The sequence below is a fragment of the Pelodiscus sinensis genome, chromosome 6, assembly GCF_052426305.1.
Source record: "Pelodiscus sinensis isolate ZL-2025 chromosome 6, ASM5242630v1, whole genome shotgun sequence".
Taxonomy (NCBI): Eukaryota; Metazoa; Chordata; order Testudines; family Trionychidae; genus Pelodiscus; species Pelodiscus sinensis.
The window spans coordinates 44883788-44906426 of NC_143057.1; the positions used below are offsets into that span (position 1 = coordinate 44883788).

Here is a 22639-nt window from a genome sequence, read left to right on the forward strand (position 1 = left end):
AGAGTTAGGGGTGAAAAGAACACCCTATAAATCTAAATTTCTAGAGTAAACTAGAGCCTTTGGCCCTTCCTTAAACTTCCTGCATTTTATGAAAGCCTGTCTGATTGCTAGATGGCCTTATCTAACTTTTGAAAGCCTTACTGTTTTAGGAGACTTTTACAAAGTTATTCATGTTCAGGACCTGTTAACCTTGATTTTCTACTGGATAAAAACAGAGTGGCAACAAGAAGTCTCTAGTATAGGACACCTAAAATTGTATCCTCTGCAGTATTCCTGTCACTCCACTACCCGAACTTGTTTTCATCAGAGACTGGGGATGTAAGTGAGTACTTGAGTAGTTGACTATTAGATAAACCTAGGCTTATCAGGTAGCCGAATCGACTATTTGCTCTCCCCCCCCTTGTATCAGCAAGTATATAAATATTACATTTTATTCCATGATATAGGAAAGTATGGTGTGATGTACTATATTACGACAGTACATCGCACAATATCAGAGGCAGCGGGGGGGGGGGGGGAGGAAAGGAGCTGGTGCTAGGGAGAGAGCGCTTAAAAGCCAGTACCCCAGCACCATTTCCACAGTGCCGCCTCCCCCTGCCCTTGCTGCTGCCTTTATCAGAGGCAACAACGCAGGGACGAGGGGGAGGCTGCGATGAACCAGCCTCTGCCTTCAACAGGCTCAGACTTGCCATGGGCAGAGGCTGCTCTAGCAGCAGTCCATGTCTGCAGGGAGTGCCAGTGGGGAGCTGTGCCCTTCATGGACAGAGGCTGCTGCCACAAAGCAGCCCCTTCTCTGCAGCGGCCAGGAGAGGCTGCTCCAATAGCAGCCTCTGTCTGTGGGGAGTCCTAGCTCCCCAGTGAGACCCCCTGTAGACAGGGGCTGCTGACCCCAGTGCAAACTGAGACTGACCAATCCTGGCTCAGTCCCGGTTTGCACCGAGTCCAGGACCTATCCCCACTGCACCTCTGTAGTTTAAATGTAGTTGGAACTGGGTTGCCTGCATGCCTGGCTCTTAATACATTTAAACTACAGAGCTGCAGCAGGGGTAACTCCTGGACCCAGCGCGAGCCGGGACTGAGGAAGCCTTCCCTTACTGGTTAATTGCGTACTAGAAATTTGTATTGACTACACGATTAGTGGCTCACCCATCTCTTAACATCCTTATCAGAGACTGTCAAATACGTGTTGTCATGTGCAGTCACTAAAGGCAAGGGACCCAAATTCAGTTCCTTTTGTGACAGACCTAAGCCAGCAGCCTGCCACACTCTGGTGGAAGGCAGGTGTACAGGGCACTGAATGAGTGATTTTCTCTTTCCAGAATAAACTACCAAAGCCTGCTGCAATAAAATGAAGGCAGGAAAAACACTTGGGATTAATTAACTAGATTGCTCTCTCAGGCAAGTCACTCAACACCTGTAGCCAATTACAGCAAGTGGAATTGCTTTAAAAGGCCTCCTCTAGGTAAGGAGAGGGGGAAGACAAAGTGTGACAGACCAGAAGGAGAAACAGGAGGAGTAAGATAAAAGTTGTGTGTGAGCTGGTTAACAAGTGCCAGAGGGAGACATTTTGGAGGGGTTGTTTGGGAAAGTGGCCCAGGGATAAAGCTGCCAAGATGGAAGGAAAAACAATCTTGACTGCTGCTGCTGCTACTTTAGGAGCCCTGGGCCGGAACTCAGAGTAGTGGGTGGGCCCGGGTTCCCCCCAAACCTTACTACTTGAGACAGGTTCTGTGTTGGCATGGGGGGAAACCAGGACTATCAGGGTGTTTTCACCCCAAAACTATGGACTAGCCTATGAGGAGTATGGCTCACTAAGCTGTGGACCTAGCCTCCTGTAAAGGGAAAGGGGTTGCGTATAGGACCACGGCAAGTCTCTGAGGCTAATATTATTCACCAGTAGCGCAAGACCTAGGGGGCACAGCCAGAACTTTGCCACAATATACAAACCAGAGATCATGACACAGAATTCTAATAGTTGTATATTTACCTGAAAGGAAGATAACATATATTTCCAGCCAATAAGAGCCTGTACACATCTTCAGGTGATACTCTTAAGTATATTATCTATTTTTGGAAGAAAGAAAGAAAATATTTTAATGGTAATTTTAAACTACCTATTAATTCCAATCAATATTAACAGTAAAACATTAAACTAAATAATATGAAAAAAACATATGTTGAATACTATCTTTTTTCCTACAAGCATGGCATCAAGAACAAAAGAATATAAGCAAACAATGTGGTGGACAGAAGCAAAGCATATACTACGTAACATACTGTACTGGCCAATACCAATGTCAGAGTATGAATCAAAACACTCTCTGTATAGACATTATCAGGATTTGAGTTGAGTTTCAGATCCCAAAAATGCTTTTCTGATGCTATCGTATTAAATAGGATATTTGTGCTGTAATTCTCTATAACACATTATTCATGGACAATTCTGTACAAACTTTAAAGTGACTAAAATTTAAAAGGAAATACAAGAGCATATAAAATTTTAGAGCACTAAAGCAATAAAGCAATGCATCTGCAAAGTTGCATATCTACTCATGAGACATTCTGTACATTAATAAGAGGGAACGATGACCTTTCTAAAGTTGGAGCTGTAGATCACCACATTATTCCAAATCTTGCACCACCTTCACTGTACTACCTAAACAAACACTGGGTTAAGCAGTGCCCGTTAATTAAATCCAAATGCCACACACAAAAAGCATACCAGCCTATAATTTAATAGAAGGTAAGAAAAATATGGCTTGTACTAAGTACTCACAATATTTTATTGTTAAAAAGAAAACAGGAAAGGGTGCCAATATCACAAATTCATAGTTCCTTATAGGTTGTTTAAAAAAAAAAAAAAAAAAGGAGCTGTCTGCACCTAGAGATTGATCCCACTGTGAACAACAGGTTCTCTTGCCCAGTACTAAACATTTTTTTTATAAATTACTCATCTTTTCTGTAAGTGTGCTGAAAACAATTCTATACTAGCTATTACACCATTTTCAGCACTGGTTAAAGGGTAGTTACTGTTGACAGGAGTTGTCAGAAACAGATCAGTTTTGAACTGTAAGATGAGGCCAGAGAGTTTACAGTAGTCATTGTGATAAAATATTTACCATCTCTCATTAGAACCAGTTTCATATGGACTACACATTGTTATTTTACAGAAGTATAAATCTGAAATGTTTAAATTGTTAAGGGATCATGTTTTTTATCTTTTAAAATGCTAAATTCCTTCCAAGTCTTTGTCAACAGTACATATTAAACAAACATTAAACTAAGTACTTTAAAATAATTCCAATTAGACAAAACAAAACAAAAAACAACATATCTACTTTTCCCAAGATTTCGTTTGTTTTTAGATAGTAATAAAGTATCTACGTAAATATTTCCCTCATCATTTAAGACTTTTTTTTCTTAGGCATTTTTTAAAAGCTGGTATTGCCTTGTAATTACAGTTACACAGTGGAAAAGCCAGATCTGAAGTTTAATAAAATCATGGTTGCTGGAAACTATGTTGGTAAGAAAGTGGGAAATATTTCCAAAAAAATCATAAAATGATGTAACACAAATTAACATCAAATAAAGTGGTGACTTATTTTTTTCCTCTAGCAAGGAGAACAGGAAAACATTTAACAAACAAACAAAAATATTTTTAAAACAGGTACAAATTTTAGTTTACTTTTGGTCATTTAAATGTTCTAAATATCTCCAAAAATTGCCCTTTTTTTTACTCAAACAAACATCCAGGGACAAGGATGATGCTAAAATTAAGTAGCATATATTGTTTGAGGATTATTCCTCAGAAGTCCATGCAGTTAGCATTCCCACGATGATATAGTTTAACACCATAATTATCAGTTACATGGTTTTAATATATAAATTATATTCCAAGAACAGTCAAGCCTGCTTTGATAAATGGACAAGACAAATCCAGCAGCACTACAATACAGGTTATTCTCAACCTGTAACAGTGCCAAAAGACATACACAGCCCTCCACAATCAACTTTACTAGGAAAACAAGATTCTTTCCCCATAAGGATAGCAACTAGAGGTAAATAAACAGTAAGGGTACGTCTATACTTGCACCCTAGTTCGAACTAGGGATGCAAATGTAGGTGACCAAAATCGCTAATGAAGTGGGGATTTAAATATCCCACGCTTCATTAGCATGATCTAGTCGGAGAGTTTCGAAACAGCTGTTGAGCGGAGTAATGCTCCGGCGAGATCATGCTAATGAAGCGCGGGACATTTAAATCCCCGCTTCATTGACTATTTCGAATGCCTACATTTGCATCTCTAGTTCGAACTAGGGTGCAAGTGTAGACATACCCTAAGGGCCTACACGAGCGCTTAGTCTACACTAAAAGAATAGAGATGCAATTTATATCAACTGCCTTCCTAGCATAGATGCAGCTAATAATGGCAAAAGATTACAGTTGCTCAAATAAAATAAACTATACTGCCAAAACACATGTTTTTGCCAGTATATAAGTGTTATTTAATAGCAAACCAACTACCCAACCAACCAACAAACAAATGACATTCCTCAACAACATTATGCTGGCAAGAGTTTTAGATGGAGACCTCATCTGAGCAGTAAAAACGGTTATAACACAATTTTAAACACACAAATTGTTAACATACAATCTTAACGCTCAGCATACAGACAATGACAGAATTTTTTTAAAATTATGTCAGTGACTATTACTTTCAGCCTAGCAATCCTTAACTACACTAAAGGCTGACATGTCTGTACACTGTAACTAGAGATGTAAAATTTTGTTATTTTGCTAATCGAATAGTCTATGCGGGGACTTCCACCTTTGAAGTGTAGTAACAGCCCCAGGGCTGTTGCTACACTTCAAAGCTGAAAGCACTGTGGGGCGCATGGGACCAACGGGAGACACAAGCAGTCCCTGGCTGACCCTGTGCTCCCCACAGCGTTTCAAAGCGGCAGCGCCGCATGAAGTCCAAGGTCAGCTGGGGATTCTGTGTCCCCAGCTGATCCTGGACTTCACATGGCACTGCCACTTTGAAACGCCACAGGGAGCCCATTGTCAGTCTCCACGTGGTGTTTCAAAGCAGCAGTGCCGCGTGGAGCCCAGGGTCAGTGGGGGAATCCCCAGCTGACCCTGGGCTCCACATGATGCTGCCACTTTGCAATGCCACTTTGACAACGCAGCGTGCAGCCCGAGCTCCCAACTGGCCCCAGGCTGCATGCGGCATTTCAAAGTGGCGATGCCATGTGGAGCCTGGGGTCTGGCCCCAGGCTCCATGTGACACTGCAGCTTTGATGAGCCCCCTCCTCCTCTCCACCATTGCTGCCTCTTTCCAACAGAAGCAGCAGGTGGGAGGAGGGGAGTGACTCGTCTGTCAACTACCCAATAAGCATTTCCTTATTAGATAGTTGACTAGTCGTTCACATCCCTAACTGTAACAGTGTGTCATATTAGAGCAGAGACAAGTCCTTAAGATTCAGTCAGCACACAACAGAGTCACTATAGAAGGAACAAAATGCAGGACAATGTAGCACTTTAAAGACTAACAAGATGGTTTATTAGATGATGAGCCTTCGTGGGCCAGACCCACTTCCTCAGATCAAATAGTGGAAGAAAATAGTCACAACCATATATACCAAAGGATACAATTAAAAAAAATGAACACATATGAAAAGGACAAATCACATTTCATTTGTCCTTTTCATATGTGTTCATTTTTTTAAATTGTATCCTTTGGTATATATGGTTGTGACTATTTTCTTCCACTATTTGATCTGAGGAAGTGGGTCTGGCCCACGAAAGCTCATCATCTAATAAACCATCTTGTTAGTCTTTAAAGTGCTACATTGTCCTGCATTTTGCTTCAGCTACCACAGACTAACACGGCTACATTTCTATCACTATAGAAGGAAGTGTCACAGAACAGTGAGGTTTTTTTCAGAACTTGTGCATATAGGGAACAATCTTGATGAACTTCACTTAGGAGAAGGGAGAATGTTCAAGATGCAAGAGAAGACACATAAGATGACAAATACTGAATAAGGAGTTACATGGACCTAGCAATAGAGAGGGACTTGAATAGATTTTGAGTACAGGATATGAAGAGTAGGTGTGATGTTATGGAGGGATGCTTTAGAAAAAATGAAGAGTAGCTTAGTCTACTATTGACTATCCTGATGTAAAGGCTAAGTATCAAATCCAGACTGGCAGGTGTTTTTGAACAGCCCCCAAAATCTTGATTAGCTTGTTATCATATCTGGGCTCTGAACATTGACTATACCTTGACCAAGACATTTGGACTTTAACATACAACAATTGATTATTTCTGTTTTACACTGTAGACTGGATGTGGCCCTGGCTTTCCTGGATCCGGCCCCCAAGGCTTAGGGTCCCAGGCTCTAGTATGAGAGGCAAATGTGAGGAGTGTCTTTCTCCTCAGTCAAGGTCCACATCAGTGAGGTTTTTTTTTGGGGGGGGGGGGCAGGGGAGAGAGAAGAGCTTCACTTGTTTGTGGCCCTCTACTGATTTTTCTGTGGGTCAGTGGCCTCTCCCCATCCCTGCTATAGATGGAAGGTTAAAAAGAGATTCTATACATATAAAACCAGAAAAAACAAACAACACTTTGCACTTACACAACAGAGGAGGTTATAGTAGCCACGGTGAAGAAACATATAGACTAGTGCCTTGCCAGTGCAGATTTCAGCTAACGGTCAAATTATAGAAATACTTTGGAGCAATCAGCAATGAGATCTGATAACGACTAGATGGGAAGAGAAGTAAAATACAGACAAAGATTATACTGAATTTATTGTGAGCTTGAAGTACAGGTAGAATGGTATTCAAACAATGACTAAGGAAGAGGAAGGGTTTAAGGAAGATAAACTCAGTTCTGTCACTAAATTTAATATAAGGGAACACTCAAGGGAAAATCTTGGACACGCAAGCAAACATGCTAGACTAAACCAGAGGATGAAAGGTGTGAATAGCAAAATTGGTTTGTCAATAGCTGGCAAGGAGCAATTGACTCAAACTATGTGAATAAGCAGAGTGAGGAAAAGGCAAAAGAAAAGGCCAAAGTATGATGACAACAAGGTGAAGGGAGGAGAGAAAGGCAAAGCTGCATACCAAAAGGAACACTGAAGAAGAGTTTGAGGACATGATCTAACGAAACATGGGCTGTGTCTAGACTGCATCCCTTTTCCGTAAAAGGGATGCAAATTAGACATCGCAATTGCAAATGAAGCGGGGATTTAAATCCCCCCCGCTTCATTTGCATAAAAATGGCTGCCGCTTTTTTCCGGCTCGGAGCTTTGCCGGAAAAAAGCACCAGTCTAGACGCGGATCTTTCGGAAAATAAAGCCTTTTCCAAAAGATCCCTTATCCCTCTTAAAATACATTCTACAATATCCTATCCCCTTTAAGAAAAATTTGCTCTGTAGGAAAATTTAGGAAATGACATTTATGTGTACCAATATATACCATGGGATGAAGGAAAGAATAGTTCTTCGAATAGAACAGAGGCTCCCCGTGGGTGGGAGGGGAGGGGATGGGGCAGGAGAAGCTGCTTTGCAGCAGCCTCTTTCCTTGGCAGCCTGGGCTAGCTGCGCACAGAGGCTGCTTCGGCAGCAGCCCCTGTCCATGACAAGCTCAGACCCTCTGAAAGCAGCAATAGTGCGGGGGGAGCGGGAGATAGGTGGCAGTATAGAACTGGTGCTAGGGGAACTGTCTTTTAAGTGGGCTCTCCCCAGCACCTGTTCCTGCTTACCCCAACTTGTGCCTCTGATGCATTTCCCCCCCCCCCACACACACACACACTGCTTCTGTCAGTAGTTGAGAGGATTAACCGATAAGCCTAGGCTTATCAGTTAATCTAATCGACTATACGTTCACATCCCTAGTTCAAACCACAATCCAATTATTAAATACAGGTTTCATGGAATTAGCAATATGACAAAGAGATGGGACAAAAGATGAATAACGTCATGTGAAAGGAAGTTCATCTGAAGGAGGCATCCTAAAGTTTGATATACAGTGTTAACCAAGATGAATTTTACCTCATTCCGTAGTGTCACCATCCAAGTTATTTTACATTGTTACTTTGCCTCTTACAGAAGAATGGTTTATTTAAATCTAATTCAAAACACTTAAAATTTCAACAAACCAACTCTGTATTCTAGTGATATACTACACTTTTATAGTATATGAAATGAAAGTGTTCAAAGTACTTTGAACATTCAAACTTCACCTCCATTCTCTCCCCAACCCACCAAAATTCCTTAATTTAAAAATCTGTATAAGATAGTAGGTTAATCATACCATTTACAAAACTCAAGCAAATAATGAAATATGCTTTTGGAAAGTGTAAGATGTATTATGTCATCATAATAATTGCTTTAACACTTACCCAAAATAATAATTCTAACAGCCGTAAAATGCAAATGAAAACGTCAACCCCCTTCTGAACATAAAATCTACAGTACAGATATAGCATATTGATCAGCCTCAGATGCAAGTCAACATTGATGCGTATATTTTAGGATAAATATTGAACAGTTTTAGAACACAGGTGTTTGCTGTACCTCAATATATACACACAAAAAAGATTCTCAACAGCTGATAGATTAACTGATATTTTCTACTTAATAATGTGCCTTATGATTAAATATTTAGATTGCAGAATCAAGATAAAAATAAATCAAATTAACCTAAAGATCAAAAAGTAACATTTGTCGTGTTGTAAAGAAACACATAGGTGCCCCTGAAATATAAATTATTTTTTTAAATTAAAGTGGATCAAAATAGGCTCACAGGTAGAGCAACCCTGATCTCTAAAAAACTACCTCAGAGTTCATCTTTAAAAAGGAAGAACCTTAAAAAGCCTTGCAAGTGAGGAGGGAAGATAGCCGAAGAAAGCCATTAGGTGCAGAGAGTAAAATCTAGTAAGGACAATCTAGAAGGGCACACTGCCTTAAGCCCAAGCACATTCCATGCAACCTTACTTCTACCAAAGAAGGGGGGACAATCAGTAAGTACAAAAGGAGTAAACTTCAAGACTACTGGAAGGACCTGGTAAGGAGAGATGGGAGATTAAATTGCCACTGTGAATGCTAATTATGGTAAAAGTTTTTATACAACTTTTTAAAGTAAGTCAGAGAGGGAAATGTTGTAAAGGACAAATTCTGAAGGAGAAAGTCAAGACCCAAGGCAGCTTTTGCTTAAATGAAGGCCAGATAATGAAGTCTTATACTTCCTTCCTCCAAAAATACACTACAGCCAACTTCTTTCAACATACACCTCATATAGCCTTAGCCAAAGGTTAATCACTATGCAACCACTAAAAAAAGAGGAGCAGAGCATGGAGCATCACAAATAGAGGGGCTATCGCTTCTATAGTTCCCTCCTTCTCTCCAAAATACTGTCTCTCTTAGGTGTGGCATTTTCAAACTGAGATAGCAAAAACAGCACTATGGATCAGAATGGGTGAAGGAAACTCTGCTTACCCTGAAGAAAGAAGATGAGAAAATAGACAAAGTACAGAGATGAGTCCTGTAGATGAGTTCTTGGGGCGGTACCCATGGAGGGTTGCCCTCCAAGTACATAATTTGTGCCAAGCCTGAGAAAAGAAACACTGTTACTAAGTTAATGCAGCAAAGGGAGTCAGGAGTTGAGAAGGAGATGCTCTGAACCCACAAGGTTAAAATTGGTATATCTTGAGTATAGACACAACAAAGATAGAAAAAGGAGGCTCTCTCCAGCCACATCTAAGTCCTGGTGAAGATCAAAAGAAGCCCTTATAGAGATTATCTCAAAGAATCTTTGCTTGGTAGTACAATAAGGCCTAAATAATGTAGACAGTTTCCAAGCAAAGACAATTCTGCCTTGGGGAGACATCGACATTAGCTGTTTTGTTCTAAAGTAATTAAATCAAATACTTTTAGCCCCCAGATTGCGTGTTTCCATAAGATACATGATCTGCGCTGCTGATCATATTAGGGACACCCCAATCTTGTATGGTCAGAAGCTTGTATCAATGTTGGTGTATTCAAACAAGTTAAAGGAAAATTTATCAGACTCTGTAGTGTCACAATGTGCAGTGAAGGACCAGAAATGAAAAGGATTAAGATTCCAAATCACTGAGTAAATGTAGTAGTATAAACACACTTACATTTTGTTACAGATTTGGAATCTTAGACGTGTTTGTTAAAAACAAATATTTAGCTATTTTAAGATTGAAAAGCCCCTGTTGCTTTAGAGGCCTAGCTGGCACATAAGGCATACCTGGAAGAAATCAGTAGATATAAAAAGAAATGTTTAGGCTGGATGCCCCATTCGGAAACTGTCTTCACTGAAGGGGGGAGAGGGGAGGACTGTTAAATGAGACAGGAGAGACGTTAAAAAAACATAACCATTAAGTAAGGAAAGCCTTTGCTCAAACCAAATAACTGACCTCAATCTCTTAGCCTCACAACATGAGGACTTGCATAATTGCTTCAGAAAGTCAGGAGCAGCATAGGTCACCACCCCAAATGACAAATGTAGCAACAGTATGCCATGTTTTGCTCAAGTGGAAGTTGTAAGGCTTACACAATGCAACAAAGTATTGATTGTTGCAATTTTAAGGACAAACATGTTTCAAAGCAAGAGGCTTTCAAGTTAATACAGGTTGGACCTCCCTGGTCTGGCACCCTTGGGACCTGAATGAGGGATTTTGCCCTACCGGGGGGGGGGGTCATTTCTGGCCTCCCGACACACTAGCCTCCCGGCTGTCTCCTCATCTCCTGCTGACCCTGCTGCCCTGCAGACCCCGCTGGGCAGCCATCGTAGCCATGGCTCTAGGTCCTGCTGGGCAGCCATGCACAGGGCACTGGGGCTTCAGGACCCGCCAGGCAGCCACGCACACCAGATCCCTGCCTCACCAAGCTACGTAGCTCCCAGCCTCACCAGGAAGCCTCATCTGAGTCTCCCAACTCCACTGGGCAGTAGGAATGTAGGCAACTAATCGACTCTCCGACAAGCAAAAGCAACTAATCAACTAGTCGCCTATCCGACAAAAGTTTCAGACAGTCAACACACTAGCCTACTAGTCGCTTCCCTCCCCTTGCTGCCTCTATCACAAGCTCCATGCAGTGCTTCTGCTTTGAAATCTACAAGAGCTCCAGCGGAGGCTTTCGTGCACTTCAAAGTTGGAATGTGGCATGGAGCCTGGAGTCAGTAGGGGACACCCTGCTGGCCCCTCCATGCAGCATTTCCTTTTTTGAAATATACAAGAGCCCCAGTGACTCCCTGCTGGCCCCAGGCTTCATACAGTATTTCAATCTTCGAAATGCACAAGAGCCCTGTTGGGGCTCTTGTACATTTCAAAGGCAGAACGCGCTAGCCCTTACTGACTATTGGGAATCCCATCGACTATTCAATTAGTTAATTAATTGAAATTTAACATCCCTATTGGGCAGGCCTGTTGCCACGCGCTGTCAGCGGGCTCATTGTGAGCAACTCACTGCCTTGCCCAGCCCTGCAGGGATTCATGCCACTGGCCCTCCACTGGGACTCTCTGGCCCTGCAACATCCATGCCGGGCCATGGATGTTGCCAGACCAGAGAATCCCAGTTAAGAGATTTTCAACCTGTACTCAATGGTCACTATTTATTGTTTTTAGGCAGGTAGACTCTGAGTTAGGGATTTAAAATCCCATTTCATCAGCTAACCAGTTAAACATTGTTTAACCACTTAAACGGCAGTGGGCAGGAGCCACTCCAGCCCAGCTGGGCCACTGGTTAACAATTCACAACTCCCTACTCTGAGTAGTTTTATATTTATTGCATTATGAACTTGGGTTAGCATCTCAAGTTTTATTCAGTTTTCTGTGTGTTAAGAAACAGTTAAAAAAAGCCAGTGGCAATACCATTCTCTAAAATAGGAAAATCTTTGTGTAATAATTTTTATTTAGCATATCTGCAGATATATGGCTTAACTTAAAAAGAGATTACTTAAAATTAAACACATGCAAGCGTGATCATTCCCTTAAAGTCTTAAAATTGGCCCTAAAATGTTCTTCACAACCCTCTCAGAGGCAACATTTTAAAAATCCTAGTTACAAGAGCTCAGTGAGCCACAAATGAACTCCTCCGTGCTCCCTACACTGGCAACAGGATGTGAGTGTAAGTGTTCTATTGGATAGAGATAAGGTACATATTTTACTGAACCAATTTGTGTTGGTGGAAGAGACAAGATGCAGAGCTCTTCAGTTCATTCAATCCTAGTCTTCTGAACTGGCAAAAAATTATAAGAACTTTGATCTCTCTCAAAGAATGAAAAAAATATTTTCATTTCTGTATTTTTAAGAACAGACTTATTTAACAGCAAATTGGTGTAACAATTTAACACATTTGAGTTTGTGTTCTTCTCCATTACATTACAGTAAAATCACAGCACAATTCATTTAACTATTGATTTCTGATGACTTTCTCCCCTAATTTCACCTTCATCCCACTGAAGCTCCTCATTTCTTCACTCTTCAGTGTGGCCAACACATCTCCAGAACTAGAACAGAAGCGGATTGTAGAAATAAGATCCCTTCAGGCACCTAATACCACTCAACTGATAGAAGTCAAAATGTCACGAGGAACTCTCAAACTAGACAGTCATAGAATCATAGAATACTAGGACTGGAAGGGACCTCGAGAGGTCATCAAGTCCAGTCCCCTGCCCTCATGGCAGGACCAAATTCTGTCTAGACCATTCCTGATAGACATTTATCTAACCTATTCTTAAATATCTCCAGAGATGGGGATTCCACAACCTCCCTGGGCAATTTATTCCAGTGTTTAACTACCCTGACAGTTAGACATGAAAGACTGGAAGCAAAAAAATATAGGTTGAACCTCTCTAGTCTGGCACCCTCGGGACCTGACCATTGCTGAACCAGATAATTTGCAAAACCAGGGGAAGTCAGTATTGTCTAGAAGCATTATCAGCATTGTCATTGCTTATAAGGCTCTCAGAAGACATTTAGTGCACATCTACACAGCACGGCTAAAGCCAAAATAAGGTACGCAACTTGAGCTACATCAACTGCATAGCTTAAGTCGAAATTGCTTATTTCAGCTTTTGGCACTGTCTACACAGCAGGAAGTCCAAGAAAGAGCACTCTTTCTCAGCCTTTCCTTACTCCTGGTAAAATGAGGGTTACAGGAGTCGGCATAAGAAGTCCTCCAGCTTGACATTATGTTGAAAGTAGTGTAGACATGGAGTATGTTATTTTGGAATAATGTCAATTATTCCGATATAATGCTGCTGTGAAGACGTAGCCTTAGGGGTAAATTAGAATTAAACAACAGTACTGAGAACCAGGAATGGTGGCTGTAAACAAACTTTATGGAACTGCAGAAAACTTGGCCACCACCATGATAAGTGGACATCAGGCTAACTAAAATCATGCTGGATCACAGATGTTGCCAGATCAGAGTGCCAGAATAGAAAGGTTTAACCTGCAGAAACTAAACCCAGATCTTCAACATAGCACTGAAGGGCCTTTCTGATAGGCCAATAGGATGGATAACTTTAATATATATACAAACAAATTTTGCGTTCATTCCATTTACACTTCCCTGCACTGAGATTTAGAGAATTTTGATCAACAATAGAATATACTCTTCACTACCGGGGGCAAGCCCTTCTACATTATTCTAAGAATGGGGAGTAGTTATTTAAACCCATATAAGTTTAACTCAAACACATACCTGGTTAAATACATGTATTTCCCTAACAAGATAAAAATCAGCACAAAATATTTTATAACTGTTTGAATATACATGTATATTCCCCAGGCTGCACTGCTCAGAGGAGGGATCTTGGGGGAAGAGGAGGAGCGCAGAAGTAGGATGGGGCAGGGTCTGGGGCCGAGAAGGGATTGTGCCAGCCATCCCCGAGTCCAGGGATGGCGCAGGAAGGAATCATCTAGGAAGTGATGGTAAGGTGGCCAGTGCCCCCCATATCACTCCTCAGCAGTTGCCCCGCCCTCTTTCAATCCACAAATCTAGCTCTCAATGGAAGATCTTCTATGGGGGTGATGAGTGAGGAGGTATCTTCAGAGATAGTATTCTCTTCACTAGTTGCTCTTAAGGGAATTCTGCACCACTGCACATGTACAGAATGCACATTCCCCACAGATTTTTTTTCTTTGCTGAAAATACATTCTGCATCTACCTTTTGCCCACCAGGAGCTACTGTGGCACCCAAACAGGACAGCCAGCTCACTGGCAGTAACAGTCAACAGGGAGGAGAGGCTGAGTTCCTCACAGCACCCTTCCTGCAGAGCTAAGTGAGAAAGCATAGGATATGTGGGACGGGAAGGGGAAAAAGTGGGGCACACGGAGCTGCTGGGACATCACAGAGGCTAGTGCAGGAGCAGAATGGAGCAGGGACTGAATAGGAGTGGCGATTAAGGTGGCTGAATGATCATGCAGGGACACATGCAGATGGGAGGAGATGTGCCTGACTGAATGAGAAAAACTAGGGATCAGCCAGGGTCTGCACAGAAGAGGCTCCATAATTCTCTAATAGTCTCTCCCATCCCCCAAAAACCTATTTTGTACCTCTCCCATCCAGACCTTTCAGGTTTATACTCCAGGCTCCTTTCTAGCAATTTCTTCCCTATTGTTCAGCTCCTCCATTACCTCTGATTCTCCTAAGCTTTTGTACTGTTTGAGAGGTGCAGGAAATATGTTTCTGTATTATAGTTTAAATGAATAATTACTAAAAGGTACATATTAATATGCCTACTGAGGAATTTATTTGTCAAAAAAACCTACATTTCCCAAATCTCTTTTATTATCTATGGGTATGTCTACACTACCCTCCTAGTTCGAACTACCTAGTTCGTGCCCCGTGTAGCCGCGCTGCACGGGGTTCGAACCAGCGGGGTTTTAAAAATGGCGGCTCCCCGCTTATGCAAATGAAGCCCGGGAAATTCAAATCCCGGGCTTCGTTTGCAAGTGCGGTATGCCTACATTACCCCACTAGTTCGAACTAGTGGGGTAGTGTAGACATACCCTCTATTATTACTGACATATTTGTTGGCAGGTATTTTGAAATAGTTTATCAAAAACTAGTGTCATTATATTGTGTTAGTTTGACAAATAAAACATGTAGCATTTTAAAATATTGTTTGTAGATTTTTTTTAAAAAAATTTGGTGCAGAATTCTATCAGGAATAAAGTGATCTTCCCACCTGTATCTACCTGGGAGGAGAAAAATACAGCCTTATATATTTATGAAGTTTTATATAAACAGTCCATTCCAACTGTGTGTTCCAGTGTATGGTGTCATGGCAGAAAAATCAGATGGATGATCAGAAGCAGGATTTTTAAGGTTAATTTAAAAAAAATTAATTTTCTACAAGTTACTGAATTTCTGCACTACCGATTATTATTATTTCTGCATTTTGGGTGCTTCACAGGATGACTGGCTATGTTGATGTGTAGCACTACACACAAGACAAAAAAAAAAAAAAGAGAGAAGAAAGGAATGTACTATAATGAAAACAGTACCAATTTTTTTGCCTACAGAGTACTCAAAAATACTTCTAAAGATTTGTTTTGTTTTAATCTTAAAAACTGTAACTGGTCAGGTACTGTACTTTAGTATCTTAACTCCTAACAATTACACTGAAGCAAGATACGTTACATGTTTCCGTTTGGTTTCAGAATAGTATAATGAGAACATAACATTTCTAAACATTGAGAGGTTTTAGTTAAAAAAAAAAAGTCACATTTATAAATGAATCTTTTGGACATAAGTACAGCAGACAGGCAACGGGAAAACCCTGGAGAGCAGGAAACAGACTTTACTCCTTAACACAAACCAGCAGCAAGGAGACATTCAGAAATGCAGGAGTTTAATAGCCCTACTCTGTACTTAAGGGTGAATGACTTAGGGCTGTCTGAACTCTAAACCCCCACTCTAGTCACCAGTAAGATGGAGAGCCCAGGTCCTTCAACCCATTCTTTATTTTTAGAGACTGCTCATAGAGAAATGAAAAAGTCAAGTGCAGTCAACATGCAACACAAGTCAAATACCAATGTTAATGAACTACAGTCTGTTGCCTCTTTACTTTTCAAACATTCTTCATTTTAGACATGCACTACACATTTCTGAAGCTCCTGCTACACATTTAGTCTTTCAGAGACTGAGCAATATAAACTTACTTAATTAGCTATTAGCTTTTTCCCTACATGGCCAACCACCTGACGTAGTGTATCTTCAGGTACAGTACTCTCTTTACACCTCCCTCTACCTCCTTGGATATTGTATCTATTGTGAGCAGTCCATATGCTATCTTCTTTCTTCCCCTAAATTCCATCTGTGGCCTGAGTCAGGAAATGAATAGGCTGGAGAAGATTCATTTCCCAATATATAAACTCAAAAATAAAACATTTGGTGTATTTAGCCTTTACAAAAGGATGCATCGTCATAAGATATCAAGAATTAGCCAATTTTCCTTTAAAAAAAAAAACCCGTGAACAAACAATAGGTGATTTTCCAAAAACACCTAAACAACTTTTACAAAAAAAAAAACAAAAAAAACAACACACACACACACCAACCACAACCCACAACAACAAAACCCACCAAACAAACAAAAACCAACCCACTGTGAAAAGCAACACCAAGAAAGCAAATTCTTATCCCTCTCCAGCACCACTTTTTTAAGAGGGGAAGATATCTTTCTTCATAGTTTAAGGACTGCATATAGGAGAATGATTAAAACACAAAACTTAGTAAGTCCATTTAAATAAAAAGTTAAATACTTACTGCGTAAGAGCCTATGAGGAATGCAGCATTTGCTTGCTTTTTCTGATCAAAGCCAGTATAATGAATTATTTTCTTCCTTATCAATGTAAATGACTGTATCAAGAAATGAACAACAGTGTTATAATTTGGCAATTTGAACTTATAACTGTATAGCCTTATAAAAAATAATTTTGAAATCACTGCAGCAGAACCACCAACAAACAGTATTTGACCTCACTTGAAATAAGATTTCCAAAATTAATTCCAATGGTGGCAATGCCTTTCTGGTGAAGATACAATCAAGTATGTTATTCCATTTTCAATCCTAAGAAATGCTCAGAATCCATACAGGATCAGGGCTTTAGTATACTGGTTGATAAGAAAGCATCAAATCTGTTGAAAATCCAGTTTCACTGAACCCATGTTAAGCCATTCTAAATGAGAGTGACAGAGTGAATGAATGTGGGTATTTTTTTTCTTCTTTACACAAATATGAAATAATTTTTATTATGAAAATAGTAATTTTATAATGAAAGAAAATGATACCACGTTCTTTTTGGTGGTATTTTCTTCAGTTATTTTATGTATTATAATAAATATTAAATGTGACATTGACTCATTAGAAAGTTTGTCGTTATTTTTAAAAAATGTACACAAGTATTTCTCAAAAACTGCAAATCTTAAAACTTAAGTTTCCACAACTGACCTTAAATCTTGCCCTTCATATCTGCCCCAATATCTTCCTCTCTGGTATTTAAATTCCCTCATTACCAGTTCATTTTCATTAGTCCCATCATTATGTAGCATTAATATTGTCTTCTCACAGGTTCCTGGCAACTCACAGTGCCTATTTGAGCTGAAACTCATGCTCAAATTCTGACTGCATCTACCACAGGCAGCTGTTGAGAGCCAGAGATGAAGGCAATGGGCTGAAGTCCCAGCTGCCACTAGCAGAGGCTACTGCTCTAATTGCTGCCTCCTCCAGTCATCAGTCCTATATGCTTTGCTGTCAGTGAAGAGGACAGGTGCAATCCATGACGATAGGCAAGGAAAGGGAAGCTGGACCTGGATCGACAGATCCTACTCTCACCAACAATTAGTAACAAAGGTGTGAGCAACAGGCAGTGGGAGAAATGATCCAAGGACTTTGTGTCCTCCCCGTTCCCTTCTCTCCAGTTTGTAGGGAGTAGACCAGGGGTGGGCAACAATTTTTGATAGGGGGCCACTCCAAGACTTTGGAAAGTGGTCAAGGGCCATACTCTTCCATATTAATGGAGGAGGTGTGGGGTCTGGGAGGGAGTTTGGGTGAAGGAGTCAGTTGTGACCTGGGGTAAGGGACTAGGATGCAAGAGGGATTTGGGCTGTGACCTGGGATAGGGGTGCAAGATATGGGAAGGGATATGGGGGGGGAGAGGGGAGAGAGAGGGTTTGGATTATGTGGGGTGGAGGGCAGAGAGTTGGAGTGCCAAAGGTAGGCTCTGGCTAGGAGATTTACCCGCTTGACTCCTAGCTAGCAGCCTTCGCAAGTAGACTCCCTGCCTGCCCCAACCCCACATAGGCTCAGGGGCCATCTGATTTTGAATAGCTAGGAGCTTGAGAGGAAGATGCTTTGCAAGCTGTCTGTTGACTGGCCGAATGGATTGTGCTAGGGGTAGGAGCACCATGTGAAGGCTCATAGCTGTTCAAACAAAGCCCCACACAGGAAGTGGGGGGGGGGGGGGGCAGGCAAGGAGTCTGCCTGGGGCTCCCCGCTGCATTCACAGGCCAGATCCAGCAGCTTTGGTGGGCAGAATCTGGCCCCCAGAAGATATTTTGCCCATGCCTGGAGTAGACTCTTGCCCAACTGCACTCTCTCCTCCTTTGTTTCTCCCATTGCCATGTGAAAGGAAATTGTGTGTGGGCAATATATGGGGACAGGGAAAAGCAGAGGGAGCTGAGCAGAGGTAAACTCTCACTATTTTAATTGCACTTTTTATGGGTTCTCTTAAAGCTCTTTGAGTCTAAAGATTACATTAGATTTATCTTTCATTTAAAAAAAGTTTCTAGAAGATGGAGAAAACCTTGAAAACTATGACCCTTAAAAGCTCAAAACCAGAAAACAAGAATGGACCACCCTAAAAGTACTCATTAAAAGCAAGTAATTTGAGGGAGGGGGGTTGACTCATGATTTTTAAACACCTGGAATTAGTAGTAAGATATCCTGAAGGGAGAGAGGAGTCCAGTGGCAGCATAGCATGAGGTGGGGGTAATGTCCACTGGACAGCGGGAGCTGCAGGAGGCTTCAAACAATACCATAGGAAGGTATTAGCCCCACCTATCAGCCAAAAAAAGGAAGTCTCCTAATATGTATTCATTGCCAAGTCAGGAATTCCGAAATTAAATCTGCATACACAAATAGGGACAATCCCACCCACTACTTCAAAAATCTGAGAACAAACCATAAATCCAATGCACATTTAAAAAAAAAAAACTTTTTAAAATGTAGTCACATGAACATTTTCATCTGCCTCCTGGCTTTTGAGCTCGTGGAACAGGCAACTCACTCAAATAAGCCTAACAGAAGTTGTATAACGTATACTGGATTTCTCAGCTGAATGAAGTAAGGGCTACAAGAAGGTTATTTATGGTTAGCAGCCTGAAGCTTCCCTGCATCAGAGTATTTTGGCAAAAATTAAGTCTATCAGTCCTTCTGAGACAAGCCTTCCGCTGCTATTGCCCATGACCCCAGAAGCAGACACTGCTCCTCTCTCCTTCCCATTTACACAAATGTGTTCCCTAGTATTTCTTAAACTTCCATCTCCTTCAGTAAAACTCTCATTCTAAAAAAAGTTTAAGTACATTGGGGGCATAGCAAAAGGTAACTATATTGGCTCATATAGGATATGTCTACACAGCAGTGTTATTTCAGAGTAACTGACGTTATTCCAAAATAACATAGTCCGCGTCTACAGTACTTAGCCCTGCTGTGTAGATGTGTCCAAACTGATAGAGAATGCTTGCAGTTTCTACTAGTAGCATTGCTGAAAAATGTCATGAAGTCTAGAATGGGTATCTGAAGGAAATTTTAGGAGATTAAGATTATACTGCAGCATCTACTCAGCCCAAAAGTGGAGGGAGGAAAAAATGAACACTGCTAGAAATAAAAAAACAAAACCAGCAGCTAGGTAGGTGGCTGTTCCTGGAAGATATAGGCAAGCAAGAAGCAATGCCAGCAAGGACAACAGGTAAGGCAGGAATTCTGGGATGTCTCCCATAAAGTTAAAAGCAGCCATAACACAGTAACTCCCATGGCAAATTCATATTCCGAAGCTAAGCACTGCAAGAGAGGAGTCTATAGAATAGTAGACCTTTGGCAATGTTCTTAAAACTCTACTAAGACCTGAATGAGAATTCAAAATAGCCACATGAAATTACTCCCATATTTTTCAATTACCAATTATTGTCCCTATGCACGAGAGAGAAAATGGTCATAAGCATCTCAGTCCCATTTTCAAAAGTGAGGTAGACTTAAGATTCATTTTAGTTAAGGGTCCTTGACAAGATTTTCAAAATAGTCTACATTTTTACTGCAAGCTATTTCTATGATATAGCTTGCAAAGAAACCTTGTATCCATATTTTAAAGTTCTAAATCAGAAGCCACTTGTGTTTGAGTTACTTCAAATTTTGTCAAACTACAATTCTTCCCTATTATACATCTTATTTGGGTGGAGACAAAATTGGAATTTCAATAGAAAATTGCAACCTTATTAATGAAGTGATGGCATATTTTAAATGTGAACAACAGTTGAATAATTTCTCTGATCAGACCTTTCTTTTAGCTAAAAATACCACAGCTTAAAAGTGAAATGAGTCACTCTAATACCACTACAATCCATGAAGGATGAGGACAGCAAATTCTAATCTATCCGAAATCATCCTTAATAACATCTAGCATGCATGTATACTACTCTCATTTAAAAATAATCATAATAGGGATGCTTCTGTGGAATAATTTTCAAGCACAATCAGAGCAAACTGTCAAGCCTAAGCAAGTCCACCCACTGTGCTGTTATGTGGCACAATGAATCTGAAGCAGACAGCTTGACACCACTGCTACACAGCAAGGAGCATTAAAAGAAATCTTAGCATTTTGTAAAGAAATACTGTATTTCATACTTCCAGTTCTCACAGTTCAGTGCAGGGTTTCAAAATCTGATTAACAGACTCTTGAATAAGAGCCATCTGACTTAAAAAATCTTATTAAAATGATCTGCCTAAAACATTTTGCACTCCAACTTGTTAGAGATTGACAAACTTGCATGTATCCCTTGATATAGAAAATGTAAAACTTATTTTGATTTAAAGAGATACTATAAAACAGTGTTTCTCAACCTTTTTTTAAAAAAATATATATTTTAAAAGGGGTACTTTATATATATAAGTACCCACAGAGCCAGGAACCTCCAGTCTACCCGCTCTAACCGAATGCACCCACCCGTCCCCCAGCCCCAGGCATCCCCAGCCCCCAGCTCTAATCCAACGCCCTTCCCCTCCCTCAGAGCCAGGCACTGGACATATGGTAACCCTACCTTTGAAGTGCCTGCTCCCACCCCTCAGCTCTGCCTCAGGAGCCTGTCTGCAGGGAGCAAGTAGCCTGCGAGTGCCGGGCTCGCTGCACGGGGCTGTGCGCTTCCACCCTAGCCCGGCACTCCCCTAGCAAGGTGCCTGGGGGCAACTGCCCCCCTGCTACCACTCGCTATACCACTGATGTGGAGAGATCCTTTGGAGAAATGCTTATTATGCCACTTCACCACCTTTTAGCTCATCTCCGTAGCTCCATGGGAAAGGGGCATTGGGGATGCGTTGTACTGAGCGGCTAGCAGGGGTGGGGGTAATGCGCGTCTCCAAGTTCAGCCGCCCTCCCCTCTGGAGCACCCTGGGCAGGCTGCTGGAGAGGAAATGAACTAGGAGAGGCGGCCATAGAAGTGATTTTTTTTCCTCCCTGACCAAAACTGCCCCCCAACGTGCAACTGTCCTGGGTTTCACTGGAGCCACCGCCTCCGTAGCCACATGCTTTTCCCATCAGGCGCTGGGGCGCATGCACAGAGTGGCTGTTGACATCTGGGCATGCGGCTCTGAACATTCTTTTTGACAGGCACATGCCACTGCCCCCTCCCTGATCCCCTTTGCAGGGCAAAATCCTGAACATTTTTTGCCAAATTCCACTTGTGTTGAGGTACCCTCTCCCGAGATTTCTCTTGCATACCCCTAAGGGTATGCGTACCACTGGTTGAGAAACACTGCTATAAAATGTAACATCAACCAAGAGTCCAATTCTGAAAGGTACTGAACTGAACACATCCTCAGAGGCAGGAAGTACCTCAACTGCAAGAGTGAGGATACTCAGTAACCTTGAAGGACTGAGCCCTAAATATGTTTTCATAAAGCAAATATGGCTCCCTATAGAAATGTTGTGAAGACCAAAAGATAAATACAAATCCAACAGAAGCCAAATCAAATCAATGTGTCTCTCACAGAGCTCTGGAACTGGCGATACCCTGGCAGATTGCCAGGGTGACTGAATTCCAGAAGAGGGGGCCTTTTACTGAAAGAGACCTTTGCACACTAAAAGTTCTAGTGGTTTCTAACAGTATCAATACTTAGAAGTTGCACTTTCACAATAAATTGTTGTACAACTACTATGTCCTAAAGACAAATAGTTCTCCTCTTCCATCCCCTCACTGCATCTAATCCCTCCACTCTCCTGAAAATATAATCTGACGAAATATGAAAACAAATATGTACTACAGACAATTTAGTATAAACACCCAAAACACAAGTCTCGGTAGCAATCTATGAATC

The 22639-nt window shown here is 41.3% G+C and overlaps 1 protein-coding gene across 13 annotated transcripts in view; it reads right to left on the bottom strand.

Moving 5' to 3' along the window:
- The window catches only part of CDC14B (cell division cycle 14B), a 75924-nt gene that overhangs the window by 37339 nt on the left and 15946 nt on the right, over positions 1 to 22639 (bottom strand). For all 13 annotated transcript variants that reach the window (XM_075931842.2, XM_075931839.2, XM_075931845.2 and 10 more), the window contains 2 exons: positions 16819 to 16911; positions 1988 to 2064 (listed from right to left, as the gene is read on the bottom strand). In XM_075931842.2, the coding sequence (XP_075787957.1) occupies positions 1988 to 2064; positions 16819 to 16911 (170 nt within the window). The remainder of the gene's footprint in view (positions 1 to 1987; positions 2065 to 16818; positions 16912 to 22639) is intronic.